We start from the raw sequence: 15,080 nt of genomic DNA on the forward strand, positions 1-15,080 counted from the left end.
ACGTCTGTTTGATTTGGGATGAAAGCGTGTCTTTTGAAGACCATATAATCTATGAGGCACTGGATCAAACGTTGGTATGATCAAAAAGGTTTGGCTGAAATGGGACATTATTGTTACATAGTTTGGTTTGAATTACCTTCCTGCTTCAGTCTTTTATCCTGACACAGTGGTTTGGTTTGACAACAGGTGTCATAAACAGCTTATTGCTATTAATTTCATATGCTTTGAATAAAAAATAAAACTTCCCAACAGACGTGACCGACTAGAGTACCAATCTGTATTGATACTGGGATTGACAGCCAGTTGATTTGATTGTAAAGGACTGAAAAACAAAAGAAAGGCTATAAAAAGCTACAGGATGCTCACCTCAATGTAGAGAAAACGCACACTCAGCATGTACAGTTAAACTGGATATGTTTATGTAGGAAGACTGACATCAGAACATGGTTATGTATCACATGATCCTTTCCAAATCAGCTGAAAGGAAAAGTCTATTCTGAAGATTCCACAGTGTCAGACTTGAGCGCTATTTGTATCTGTTTCTAATTCCAACTGATTGTAAAGATCAGACAAGCAGTCAGTCATGTAACCTAGTGGAGGAGTTCCAGTTCTACTGTGCGTAATTGGATCACCTTGATGTTTCCTGAAACATGCTATGTACTCCCTCTGTAGGTGTGTGGGATTAAAACGTTCTCTACTGCCTAGAAGTGCATCTGCACAAAGTATTAGCAAGTATGTCTTATAGCCTGCAAGTCATGTCCTGACCAAAAGAGATTTGGAGGTGTTTAAACAATCAGGCATAAAAAAAAAACATTCATAGAGCAGATCTGCAAGCTCAGTGTCACGATTGTCTTATTTAAGTTTTTCATGACCTGTCTAGTGATCGTGCAGCAGTACTTTCACATTTTAAAGATGAACATTTTAATACCTCAAAAACTCGTCAGGGAGCATTCCTGTATGAAGAAAAATGACGTCCTCATGGTGAGATGGAAGCTAATTTGTTGTTTTGTGCTTTTGAGCTGTGGGGATACGTTTCCAGTAAAACAAGTCAATGAAGCAATGGAGCTATTGAGTTTGAACAAAGAGGTCTGTGGTGAGATTGTTGATGATATTCCACACATTGCCATAAACTAATGTAAAATATTGAATTTAACTCAAGCTGGTGTCGTAGCGTGATTCTAGACAGAAAAACATCTCAATCATCTATATTCCCCAGAAGCATTCCCTCGCGTCTTGGTTGGCAGGGGCTGGCTTTGTTATGAAGCTGTCAATGACATCTGTATGAAGTTCCAAATATCTCTTATCTTGGGTCTCAGTCATCAGATATGAGCAGGGTGACAGTTTTAAATAGACCTAACTGGAAATGATGACAACGTTTCTACATAAAAGATTCTAAGGGGTTAGGGTTGTTTACATTAACATGTAATAACTATCAGTGTACAACAGCAGTAGCACATGGTGTCTCCCAAATCACTATCATCAACAGGATGAATACAGAATACCCTGTACACCCTTACCATTCACAAATAGTGATGAGTGCACACCTTTTTTTTCTGGTGGCATGACAATGTTTGAGGAGCAATGATGTGACTGCACTCATACCAACACTGATCTTCCAAAGGTCCGCTTTAGCAGACCAGCTTATGAACCTCATCAGATGTGTTTGCTGCCTGTGCATTGGCTATTAATGGAAACCTGGGCCTAAAAACAACATTCCTGGTGATTGGATTATTGATTGACTTTCTCATTGGCTGACTGTGCTGCCTGTCAGTGGCTGCGCTTGTTGGTTCGTTCAGACTTACGAATTACGCAAGGCGACTTATCTTCGCTTGGGCTGCAGCCGTAGGACTGTGTGTCGCAGCGTCTCTGTGCTGAGGCGCTCACAGATCATCTGTTGGAATACAACTTCGCCAGAAGAAAAACAGCCCCAGCTTCGTTTCCGCGCCGCCAAACGAGCCATCACACGGAGTAAATACGCGCGTAAATGGAGTTTCAGTCGCTGTCGTGACTGGTCTTCGCCGCCTCTCACCCTGCAGAAGATTCTGCGTTAAAGTCGCTGCAGCATCCACACCAGCGCGGCTCTCTCCTCTGCAGTCATGGGTACCGTCCTCTCTATATCTCCTGCGACAAAGAAGGCATCTATTATGGACGCCGAAATCGCAGGAGATGGACTGAAAAACGACAAGAGCCTCAAACGGCACTCGATGTTCGTCTCTCTCTCCTGGAAGAAGCTGGTGGCCAATTCGGCCAAGAAGAGCGCCAAGAAAGTGACCCCGAACCCGCTGCCCACCCGGGAGCTCCCGTCCAGCCAGGTGGCCCAGCTCAACAGCGAAAACGTCAGGAAAACGCACCAAACCGAAGAGAAGAAACCCAAAGCGCCCATCCCAGTCCCGGTGCCCACGGTCCCCACGGTCCCCACGCAAACCAACGAGGCTGTCGTCCAAAATGGGAGGCTGTCCTCGGTCCAGAAACAGCCCAGCAGCCTGTCTCTGGTGTCGCCGAGGAGGATTGTCATCCAGGCTTCGACGGGAGAGCTGCTGCGCTGCTTGGGAGACTTTATGTGCCGCAGGTGTTATAAACTGAAAGAGTTAAACAGCGGAGAGGTGATCCTGTGGTTCCGAAACATCGACCGGACTCTTTTGCTGCAGGGCTGGCAGGACCAGGGCTTCATCACGCCGGCTAACGTGGTGTTCGTGTACCTGTTGTGCGAAGACACGATAGCGGACAGCATCAGCAGCCCGGCCGAGCTGCAGGGCACCTTCCAGACTTGCCTCTACCTCGCCTACTCCTACATGGGCAACGAGATCTCCTACCCACTCAAGCCGTTCATGATTGAGTCGAACAAGGACGTTTTCTGGGAGACGTCCCTCCGGATCATCAACAGGATGAGTGCCAAAATGCTGCAGCTCAACGCAGACCCGCAGTTTTTCACCGAGGTATTCCAGGACCTCAAAAACCAACGAGACAGCAGCGAGTCAAACCTGGATCGCTGACGTGGAAACGAACAAGAAACTGGTGTTTTGTTTTTTTGTTTTTGTTTTTTGTTTTTTAACAAAAAGAAATAATAAAAAAAGAATGTTGTTTGCAAAACCACACGACGCTGGTTTTGAATGTAAGAGCCAACGCTGAAGGCTGAATGTCTCTCACGGTGTTACACAACTTCAGTATGGTGTTTAGGCTACAGTGTAGGAGATTTCATAAATGCATGCCAACGGTAACTTGTCCTCTTTTGTCTTGTCCCTCGAGTGACGCGGGGACTGACTTACAAATCTACAAATCCCATTCTGCGTTTCATTCATGATCAGCCTACTTTGAGAGCTGATGTCGCAGTGAGCTGAGGTTGGAGAAGCAAACAGCTAAATAGATAAATAAATAAATATATAAATAAAGACCAGGAATAGCTCTGTGTTTGTGAGGAGTCGAGAGGCGGAGCTGTCCGAGGTGCTGACCTTTGCAGTTATTTCTCTCCCCTCCGCACTCTGCTGTTTGAGTCACCTTAAGCAGGTCGGAGTCAGCCTGAGCACACTTAGAGGTATAGGTACAGTATACTGTGCTTTTTTAATGTTAAGTTAAGCTGTTGCACATGCAGCAGGTATCAGAGGCATGATATCAACTGTAGATATTTCTCCATCATAGGGTGAAAAGCTAGACTCCATCTGCAGAGCTCACATGTTAATAGGCCTCTTGTGCAGTAAAAGCACCACGGCTGCCCGTATGGCTATTTTAATCCCTGGTTTGAATATAACTCTTTTCAGGTCTTCTTGCACCAAATTTGATCATGTCAACAACCACGTTTTGTTGCCTACCAACATTATACTGCAGTGATGTACCTGTAAATGGGTTGTTGGTTCAAGCCGAACATGAGGGTATGTAAAAGGAATGTAAAATAAGTGAAGAGTGGATCTTCCCTTTGGAATGTGATAAACTGCACTAAATAGGCCCATAGATGGCCAAACAGCAAATTATCGACCCTTGGCCTCTGTTGTGTATTGTTTTTAAATACACCTTGGCCGTTGTGATGTATTGCTTGGCAACATATTACAGAGGGCAACTAGACACTTGATGGAATGTAAAGTTTTTCAAGAGATTTATTTTTAAATCTCATTTGTGCCAATTATTCTATATTCTTGGCCTGAAACTATATGGTTTACATGTACATATCCCAGATGTTGGAATTTCCACTTTATTTTTTTTTTCCTCTGCCTGTTTTGAAGGTGGCTGCAGATGATGTAGTTCAAGCATCACAAAAACAAATAGAGCTCAGTGGTCAAACGGTGTTTTGTAAATACGCCTCGGTTGGGTCTTGGTTTACCGGATTCAGTTCTGTTTCACTTCAGTCAATTCAGGATAGATGTTCCTCTATCATGTAAATATTGAATGTAAAAGGTCTCATCAATAAGCGACAGAAGACTATCGTTTGCACATATATGTCATTGCATAAGCTAAAGGTAAAAGTGATTTGACTCCAACTCTGAAACCAAACAAATAGGACAAAACGTGACAGTTAGTGTTTAGTATTTTGGTCTTTCTAAGTGATCATTGTGTTGTCGTGTCGTGAAGTCATTGCTTGGAAAGTGGAATATAATGCTGCTACTTTGCACAGACCTTCGATGTTTTTTGCACAGTGGTGTAACATAATGGTCATGTACCAGTGTTTCCTTTCAGGCGCTGGAGTCTTTGGCGTTAAGTTTGCAATTATTGTCACCAAGTCTTGCTCTAGGCTGATCATCTGTGAACTACTGTAGATCTTTTTTTTGTACAGCTCATCTTTCCTATATATCAGCTATGAAAAGGGATGTTTAGATGCGCCTGTTGTCTGTGGTGTTGCACCACAGTTGCATTCACTCTCTCTACATGTCAATAAAAGGCCAATACAGTTATTGTTTATGGTGACTATGATGAAATAAACCCAAACTTATGTAGGATCTGTGGTCTCTCTTGCATTGTTTTGGTCATTCGACACATTTCCTCAATGATACTCTGTGTACATTACTGTGTATTGCTTAACGCATGAACACATACACTCATGGGTCGTGTTTGTACAAACCTTGCACTTTACTAAAGCAGTACTTAACATGGACAGCCTCTTATCCACTCACAACACCCACTAATCCTTGACTTGAAGGGAACCCTTGAGACACGGTTATGTAATAGGAATAAGTCCATGACGAATATGCTTACTGGGATCTGTGGGGGATGTTACTATAGGTTGCCATAAGACTGAAACTCATTGCATTTTTCGTTTTTTTTTTTTTTTGCCCCGAAACAAGCCAATTTATCACATATGGTCACTACTGTAGGGGAAAATGTACAGATAATAACATAATAAGTTAAAATAACAAAGGTACAGTGTATAACCAATGTCTCTAAAACCTCTAAAAATGTAGCTGCATCACTTCCCTAAAACATGTTGCAGTTGCTTTAGCTGTGTAGCAGTGTCGTGCACTGAGGACAATGAAGGCTGCTGACACATATAAAAGGATATTTTTGGCATCCCATCTGTGTCTTGGGTATTCCAAATGGGGCCACATAATGAAAAGGGAGCACAGGCGACCGAACACTAAGAAAGTTCGTTGCAAAAAGCTCAGAATTTAAGAAGCAATCTTCAAGCACCCCTCTGCTGTAATGGTCTCTCACTCACATGTTTTTGAGAAGGATTTTCTGAGACGTACAAAGAAATAGATTGAATACATATAAATTATGCCTCATTTGATTTAGCATCAAAACATGCTACGTAATGTGAGAAGCTTCTGTGGTTGAGAACATGGCTAGATTCATGGGTTACTGTATGACAGAATGGAGCTGGATTGGTATGGCTTTCCTCCTGGTTTTATGAATAAGACACGTGGGCTGGAGGGTTCCTTCATGTGATTGGTTAGAATCTGCTGCAGTCTCACAACTGTCTGATTCTCTCTCCCTCTCTCTCTGCCTCTCTATGTGTTTTACAGGGACATACAGTACCCATTTACAAACAAGAGAATGAAGAGAGGAAGACAGACATGACAAAAAAATAAATAATGAGAGAAAGAGAACATGAACAAGGGAGACAGAGATGGAGAGGGTGGAGGAAAGTGGGAAAAAACAAGGCAAATGAGGACACAGAGAGATGGAAAAGAGGGAGACAGATAGGTTTTCACTTATTTCATTTACAGACATCAAATGCCAGTCTGATGACGACAAGGAATAGAATCAAATCTCCCAAATTAAACATGTTAAATGTGAAACTTTAGCCTATGAAGTAATGAGCTCTTTCTAGTTGATTATGACAGCAAATGGCCATGAATTCATTTACAGTTATTGCACATTGTAGTATATTTTTGCACACTTAATGCACACACTATTGCTTCTGTGAAAGTGGTAGAGCCACCTTATCACTAGCAGCATAAAAACAGTATTTAATGTAAAAATATCTTTGAAATTCACACACCATCTCTTCTCTGTGAACTGACGACAGACATATTCTGATGTATCGGTTTCGACTATGTAATTAATTGTCAAAAGGAATCAATTTTAAACAACGCGCCACTGTGTTTAAAATAGATTTCTTGTGATAGCGTCATTTTTTTTTTCTTCTCCTTTCTCGGTCTTCACAGGTTATGTTCATGGCAGAGTCCTGTTGCGGCATTATGTAACTGGCTCCCAGTGCAGTGTTGTGAGCCTTCTCTTCATTATTAAGATTCAACCCAGGTCTCTTGTCTGCCAGCCTGCTTTCTGCATTCTTCTCCACTGTGTCTCTATAGTAACGGGTAGGTAAGTGAATGAGAGCTGGACAAAGTGAGCTGTGTGGGGCTGAGCGTGGGCAGAACCACTGCACAACACACTGCAGTGATCATTAGAAGACACACACACAATCACACACACACGGTGTTTGTGAACGTCTGTTGGTCCAGGCATGTGTCCACATTCACACACTGTTCTTTCTTAGCTACCTATGCTTTGGCACTTTTTTCTCTATCTAATCAGCAGTAATGAAACACAGGACAATAGCAACAATATTATTAATCACATTACATTCACTGACTCAGAGGAGAAAATGACCCAGTCACTGTATGACTTTATGAATGCATCAAATATTGATATTAGATTGCTGTTATTAGTTTTTATTTTCTATTATATGTACAATCCCTCAGTTGAGTCTGTTGCTCTGTGTGGGTTGTGAGATGGTGTAAAACAAAGCTACATTAAATGTCATCATCTGTTGCCATGACTGCAAATGAAAGACTGAAGAAATTAACTAAATTAAGTAATAAGTCATCGACTCATGTGAGTGTACTTAAGTACAATGCTGACATTCTTTACTGGAGCGTTTTTCCAGCTGAGATTTTACATTGAAAAGTGTGTGATAAGGTTCTGAAGTACAACACAAAACAGCTAAAATATGACTTAAATTAGCATTAGTGAATTCAAGTGAAGGCTCTAGGTGCTTCCTCCAGCACTGGTGACAAAGCAGGACAACCTAAAGATGGCCTGTTGTTTTGTATCTTAGCTTCTTTACGTCACCCTGTCATGGAAACTTCACCATCGTCATCTGAGTGGAGCAATGACCAAATCTGCACCAACTGAGAGCACACCCTATAGGGATTATGTCTATTTTGCTGTCCTCCTGCTACACCACCCCCTCCATTAATCTCTTTAACCAGATTACTCAGGCGTTGAGGTGCAGATTGAGACAGTTGGCTGCCACTTAGCAGGTAAGTTCTGCCAAAGGACTTCAGCAAACTTCTTTGTCAAGTTCATCGAAAAGTGAAATGTTTGATCCACTGTACATAATACCACATGGAAATAACACTGTGAATTTCTTTATTATGTAATATGTAACAAACCCATAGCACTGTACTCATTTCTTCATTCACGACTCACCTACACACTGTTCATTGTTATTTTCTCCTTATTGGACAGTGAATCATTTCACACTGCATCAATCTACATGATTATTCATCCATTTAGTTTTATGGAACAGACGTAATATACCTGGATTTTGGTGTAGAGGTTCTTCATTTATCTTAACTGACAAATGAACATTTCAAGTCTTTGACAAATTATAACTTCATGAAAAATAGGCTACTGCTGGTCCTAGATTCACATTTGGGACACCTACAGATTACAGGTGAGTGTCTCTACTGAAAGGGCTAAATTCACTGCGGTAGATTGTCCTTGAGTGTGTTCTTTTACCTCTCTGTTTTCTCCCTTCCTAACCTTTTTAGGTCTCTCTCCTTTCCCCGTACCTCTTTCTCTCAAGCCTCTTATTCTCAAGTCTATTTCAACACCATGTAGGTGTACTGTTCTAATTTAGCTGAGCCTTCATTACCACTCTCTCCAGCTGGAAGAATGACTCACTGACTGCAACACTTCACACAAGTCACACAGAGCCCACTGACTGTCTTACCCTGTGTCCTAATAATAATAACCTGCCCTCCTGGGGCACAGAGTCCTATTTTTCTGCACAGAACATATGATATGTGGATGCCTGTCAGAATATAATGAAAATTTGAGCAAATACAACAAAACAGTGTTTGTTGTATACATTGTTTGTCATTACAAATTGTTAATCCACACTGTCTGAGAGTATCAGTTTGAATTACAAATCTGTTGATGTCTGTTTTGTCCTTGTGTCGTCAGAGTTAAATTGGAGTTAAAGTTAGACGGCTCTCAGTGCTCAGATGACAGAGCTTCTCACAGAAAGCTTATGAAAACAAATTATATTCCAAATTGCCTTACGACACAGCAATAATAATAATAAACAGCAAAGGTTTACACCTAGTTTGACAATGATCATTGTGCCCTTCAATACTTTGAGCATACGTTTGCGTCGGACTGTCCACCCAGAGACAAGGTATCTGGATTTTCCACCACAAGCATCATTCATTTGTCCGACTTTTTTTTTTTACTGAAGAAGAACATAAGTGCTGCTAAGTAGTCGATATTTTCCTCTTCTCTCTCTATCCTCCTCCTTCTCATGTTTTCTTTTCACTCCTCAGTCTTCTACATTCACATTATTAATCCTGTAGCTGTAGCAGGGAAAACACCCACCTGGTTTGTTATGCAAGAAGAAGTGAGAGGATGGGTGCACAACAACAGGCGCATCAGATTAGCGACAGAGTAGCTGACAGAGGAGACAGTGATGAGCACAATGTTGTGGAAGTGACTGACCACATGCTCACTTACACAGGAGGTATCGTATGGAACAATGTCACTTGAGTTTGAGCAGCTGTGTGTGATACACAGCTGCTTTACTCTCTAAGGTTTGGGCGGTCATCTGTTTCGTCCGGTTGGGGTGAGAAAAAAGAGGAGGAAGACCAAAACAGTAGGCAATAAAATGGAAGACCAAGAGCTGTGATCTCTGATGAGATAAAGGCCAAAACTTCTGACCATTTGGTGAATGTATGTGTGTTTGTTTTGTTTTTTAGTGAGAGAGGCTTTTGGAGGTGAGACAACAGCAGAGTGCTGACGTGAGTTACTAGTTAGATCCAGAAGTGCATCAGTTAGCTTACTAAGGGTCACTAATAAAGGATTACTCAGGCAGTGGTCGTGGTTTTTCACTCACAGTCCCTGTTCAGTTTCACTCCCAGTCATCAACAGTGAACAACATCAAGGGAGAGAGAGAGAGAGAGAGAGGAATTGGGGGAGGCTGCCAATAATCTGGTGAATGTAAAGGTTTAAAAGACTTAGGCAAGAGAGAGAGAGAGAGAGGGAGAGAGAGAAAGAGAGAGAGAGAGAGATTCAGTTTTCAATAGCAACCCCTATGCCTTCTTCTATTGATATGCAGAACACACACACACAAAAACTGTCAGTGTGAATGAGTAACTCCCACTCTGTCTCTCTGTCTCCCACACATACACACACTTCCTGTTTCTGAATGTGATTGTTTAGTCAGAGTTAAAGTGACACAGTGTTAAAGGTTCAACTCCATCTTATCACTGCACAGTAATTTGAATGTCTGCATATCATAGAATGATAAAAGCCACTGCTTTTGTTTTTGGAGGCTGGGTAATAACTCACATACCTGTCCCTTTGTTAGATAATCAGTCCCCAAGTACTTAATTCTCTGTAGACCTGCAATGTCACAAAATTAGGTTTGGGGATAATCTGCTATTTGCAGATGCTTTTATGTTCTATATTTGACCAGCTCTGTTATTACCCAGTTATGTAAACAATGCTCTTGTGTTGGAAGAGTTATGGCGCCTCCGTGTGGCCGACAAGATTTCATTTTCACATTTTGGCACAGCATCTACAAAATCTAAGCTAACGCTATTGTTCTGCATGCCTGCTGAGAACTGAATCCCCTTACCTTAACTTGAACCCTACCTTGCCTTAACCCCAGCCACTGACCAGTCATATGTCTTTGCAGAATGTGGACTTTACGTGCACTCCCAGTTCCAGTGTGGTAATCCAAATACATGCAGTTAGTTTAATTGGTGATTGGTGATTCTAATTCGCCCATCGGTGTGAATGTGTGTAATGGACAGATTTTGGCACAGCTCTATATGTCTATAAATATAGATCTCTAAATATAGAATATTTAATATATATCTATAAAAACAGTCAATGGGTATAGATATACTATTTTTGAAACACTGCAATTAAATGCAATTGTTTTGTTTCACCAGTAGGTCTCACTTCTGATGAAGTGTTTCTACTGGGTTTTATAGACTTTGGAGGCAATGTTGCACATCAAAAAAAGAGTTTGGACACATAATTCAAGACAATCTGATACATGCTGTTTATAACAGTCTGTTTTTATTTACTTCATTTGCTTTTCATTGATACAGTATGAGCATTTGTGAATGAATGCATTCTAATTTACTTGAAAATCACTAAAAAGCAGCAATAGCCTGAGCCTGTTTCTACCCCACAGTATTTACAGAGTAGGTCAGAGATTAACAGTATCTCTTACTTTTCACGTTGATGCCTGTGTCACACAAATTACAAGTCTTCATTGTACTAGTTGTGTTTTTCTGTGAAACTTTTATTTTTATAAGGAAAATGGTGCTTGTGATCTAATGTCAGGTTAAAGCAACATGTGACTGATTTTACAGGGGTTGTTCTGATGGTTCTGGTTGTGGTTAAGGATGTGGTTACCTGGCAAGAGGCCAGAGGTCAATCTGGACAGGTCACCAGTCAATGGTGGGGATAACAAGTAGAGACAGACAAACATTTGCACCTACAGGCAATTTAGAGTCATCGACTAACTGCATTTCTGTAGACTGTGAGAGGAAACCTCACAGATGCCCAGATCAGAACCCACGTCCTTTTACTGCAATTGTGAGGCAACAGTGCTACCCACCACAGCATCAGAAGTATTTCCACGAAGTATTTTTATTTAACCACGAGATGGCGCCTTTAGTCCAGTTATAGCCTGCAGTTTGCTCCCAGTGTGGTTCAAACACACCTACCTGTGAAAAAAACTAAACCAGAATTCAGAGACGAAGGGATGAGAAACGGAACCGACAAGAATGATCACTGGCAACTGCTTTAAAACAGACAATCTGCCTATCGTTATATTTTTAATATTATTATACAATTTATTAATTTCAACAGCGACCCTCTCCGTAATGACAACGTACTGCCAAACTGTGTAGTGATTAAAATAGAACAAATAGGAATATTGTAATGTCGTGCGTATAAGTTCAAACCTCGGTGCGTAATTTGCTCGGCCTATAGGTTTAAAATGGGCATTATTATTTATTTCTTTTGAGATCTAAATTTTTGTCTTGTTTGTCTACAGCTGTCGATCAACAGCATCTAAAAGTGGAGTGTGCATGTTAATAATAATTAACATAATAACATTATGTATATAACATAATCTTTGCGCGTCGTTTGAAACCCTTAATTTTTATTAAATCGTGTCAATTTTGGCCCAGTCCAGCAGACATCAACCCAGTGTCATTTGAGAATTTCATATTCTTCCAGAGACACATCAACAGTCAGTTGTAGTGGTTGTTGATGTTAGTCAGACTGTTGATGTTGTTGACACAGCTGATGTGCGACTGAGACACTGTGCCAAAGGGCCCTGGAGGCTGGAGATTGTGGCTGTGATACAGAGCCGCCGGAGGAGAGCCAGGCCAGTAGGAGAAACCCGACGGACCCACACCGGGAGCCACGAGGTTCAGTTTGGAAATCCCGGAGAAAGGGATGGGAGAGAAGTTCCCCTGGAACTTGTAGATGGCCTGCTCCGTAGTGGACGGCTGACACACCTGCGCCAAGCCGTGGAAATCAAACTTGTAGGCGTATCTCTTGCCGTGGACCTTTGTCATGATGTTTTTGTCGTAGTAGTAGCGCAGCGCCCGACTCAGCTTATCGTAGTTCATGTTGGGTTTGCTTTTGCGCTCCCCCCAGCGCCGGGCCACCTCGTCCGGGTCGATGAGCTTGAACTCGCCGTTGGTGCCCTCCCAGGCGATGCACGACATGTTGGTGCTGTCCGAGAGGAGCTCCAGCAGGAACTGCCAGAGCTGAATCTGCCCACTGCCTGAGTGAAGAGAAATGCAAAGCAGAGATATAAAAAAAAAAAAACGATAACTCTTTAACATCTATGTTGCGTTCAAGACCATTAACAAAAGGCGGTGTCTTTTTATCAGATACTATATTGTCATTCATCAGCAGATTTTGATAAATAAAGCACAAATTATTGTGTCTGATAAATGATATACTAATCATTGCATTTAGAAAAATATGCATTTAGAGACAAATTTACATGTGATACTTTACGCACGGCTTTGACACAGCTTAGGTCATATCATGAAATGAAAACTCGGGGTATTTGTGAAATGCCGCAAACATATATGTTCTTTGTGGGAACATAATTTGGGTGTGGACACATGCGTTAGTCTGCAGTTTCTCATACATGTTTAATTTTACATTTATGGTTTTCAGAACGTTTTAAACTCTTTATCATTGTTCTGACATTAAAAGACGTGAATATCAAGACAGTGTAATCAAAGATCAATGAGAACAGGATGTGACGGAATGGAGGTTTTTTTTATCTCAACGCGCTTCATTTATTATATCGAATATATCATTACTGATACATGTTCTCCTGTGTTATTATACACAGAGCTATTTGTCTGTCTGTAAAACTATTATTATTATTATTATTATTGTTATTATTATTATTATTATTATTTGAATTTAGACTTAGTTTTTTTTATTGTGTTCCAATTGGATCTATAGTAGAACCACAAATTAAATGCAATTAGTTTTTTTTTGTTGTTGTTGTTTTTAGTCCTGCCATAACAATCATAGGCAATTCTTTTTATTTTATTTTCATTAATATGCTGAGATTTATTGGTTCCTCTTTTGTTTGAGCCGTTCCGTTACATGAACTGTCTCTATACTCTTTATTTTCCTCTTTGCTATATTAATAATTCTCATTAATGTCTCATTTTAAATACGGACATGTTGGAGAGTGCTGTTTCTCAGCGTAGGTTAAATCACGTCCTGACAGACGTCTCTTACCTTTTTGCACTCCTGTATTTATTGGACCCCACGATGTTCCTTTGGTGTCTTTCAACAGATTTTCTGTTGGATCTGAAAGATAAATGTAAAAACAAGAAAAATAAGCAAATAAACAAACAAAACCAAAGACACGATCATTATTTTCTTTTTACACGTTTTACACATCCTGTGTAAAACTGATATCTATATGGTTTCATATGACACTTCAGAAATATCACGAATAACTGCATTGAAAACAAAAAAGCTAGTTATGTCCAGAATCTTCTAGAAAAACCTCCTAGCAAACAGATTAGGTGAATAGACTAAAGATGAATTTCTTTTTTGTTAAAGAAACCTCTCAGTGAGAAACAGCTATTATAAAATGTTAAAGGATGCTCTGATAGACCAGCCCGACGCAAACTAGAATTCAATATTTAAATAAATTTTAAAAATCACAAAATCTCAGCAAAAAAGCTAAAATAGATTTTTTTTTTTTTTTAATCCTAATGGTGTCCCGGTCCGGTGGCAGTCTAATGCACGAAGCATATCGTCTCTGCCGGCTCCTCCGGGAGAAGCCAGGAAACGCGTCCAGGAAAGAGGATTTCCGATTTCCGACAAAAGAGCAGACGGGTTTTCAGATTGAAAAGACTGAACAATGCTGTGCCCTGGACACGGAGTATCCCCGCCTCGGGACACCGACACCCAGCAGGACTTTGAAAATGATATCATAACAGACTATTCCTCCGACTCTTTACTGGACTAAAGTGACGAACCTGAGAGATACATGTTGAACATGAGGTTTCCTCCGCAGTCCTGTCTCATTGTGTTCGGTTGTTCAGAAAGGGTTGGATTTCATTTCGTTGGTGGCGCAGGAAAAGATTTTTATTAAACTTTATCTCATAACTGTGATCTGGAATAAATGCGGGTGGACAGATTGAAGTTTCCAGGCAACTGTCACTGGCCCCCATCTCTGAGACAATATTCAGACAGCAATTTCCCCTGGTGCATTGCTTTAATTAAAAGAGCAATTTACCTCTGTCAGCCCGCCTGGTGCCCACAATAAAAAGAGGCCGATAGAAATTCGGCCCTTATCAATCCGCCATCACAGTTTAATAAAGTTTCCGCGTTAAGATCTGAGTTTCTATGGTGAATTGAAGTGTTTGACATGGAAACCAGTTCAGATCCTCCTCACTTTTCCGCCTCTTTACCTCTCGGCAAACAACAAAGGCCTATTTCATTTTGGAAAAAGAATATTTACCTTGAAAAGCACGCGTCAGTGCACATGAGAAAACAAGGACATCTCAGCCCACCTAGCCGTCTGTTTGTGGGTTTAACGTTATATAGCCTCAATCTGAGGGTAATGAGGTTGTAACTCTAAAACCATGGTTTCTGATGTGATCACTGAGGTGATCGTGTCATTTCTGTTTTGTTTTGTTTTTTTCTTCTTCTTCCGCAGCAGTGGGCTGTGCAGGCTTTATGGCACTGTTTTGTTCTGTCCGTTCAGACTGAACCACATTTGTGTATATTTCACTTTCTATAGGCCTAATACGTTGCTCCAGTACATTCTCTACACACCATTTGTCACAGGGCAACAGATGAAATAACGACTGTTTGTCACTAACCCATTCACACAGACATGCAGAATATTT

At 40.9% G+C, this 15,080-nt stretch overlaps 2 protein-coding genes across 2 annotated transcripts; one reads left to right on the forward strand and one right to left on the reverse strand.

The window, feature by feature from the left end:
- Positions 1-1,843: 1,843 nt before the first annotated feature.
- Positions 1,844-4,918, forward strand: cdk5r2b (cyclin-dependent kinase 5, regulatory subunit 2b (p39)). Its single transcript, XM_026375897.1, has one exon. It carries the CDS (start codon positions 2,097-2,099, stop codon positions 2,991-2,993), a length of 897 nt encoding a protein of 298 aa, XP_026231682.1. The 5' UTR covers positions 1,844-2,096; the 3' UTR covers positions 2,994-4,918.
- A 5,821-nt stretch (positions 4,919-10,739) lies between these two features.
- fev (FEV transcription factor, ETS family member) lies at positions 10,740-14,253 on the reverse strand. The gene is made up of 3 exons (XM_026375873.1): positions 14,205-14,253; positions 13,453-13,524; positions 10,740-12,466 (listed from the first exon to the last, which is right to left on the reverse strand). The coding sequence occupies exons 1-3, from the start codon at positions 14,251-14,253 to the stop codon at positions 11,925-11,927; spliced, it is 663 nt and encodes a 220-aa protein (XP_026231658.1). The 3' UTR covers positions 10,740-11,924.
- Positions 14,254-15,080: the final 827 nt, after the last annotated feature.

Source organism: Anabas testudineus, chromosome 21, assembly GCF_900324465.2.
Source record: "Anabas testudineus chromosome 21, fAnaTes1.2, whole genome shotgun sequence".
In the NCBI taxonomy this organism is placed as follows: Eukaryota; Metazoa; Chordata; class Actinopteri; order Anabantiformes; family Anabantidae; genus Anabas; species Anabas testudineus.

Excerpts from the sequence above, each read along its gene's own strand:
- cdk5r2b (XM_026375897.1), top strand. The coding sequence starts at position 2,097 with ATGGGTACCGTCCTCTCTATATCTCCTGCGACAAAGAAGGCATCTATT.
- fev (XM_026375873.1), bottom strand. The coding sequence starts at position 14,253 with ATGAGACAGGACTGCGGAGGAAACCTCATGTTCAACATGTATCTCTCA. Across the intron at positions 13,525-14,204 it reads GTTCAACATGTATCTCTCAG|ATCCAACAGAAAATCTGTTG; the intron begins GTTCGTCACTTT and ends TTTATCTTTCAG. Across the intron at positions 12,467-13,452 it reads AAATACAGGAGTGCAAAAAG|GCAGTGGGCAGATTCAGCTC; the intron begins GTAAGAGACGTC and ends CTCTTCACTCAG.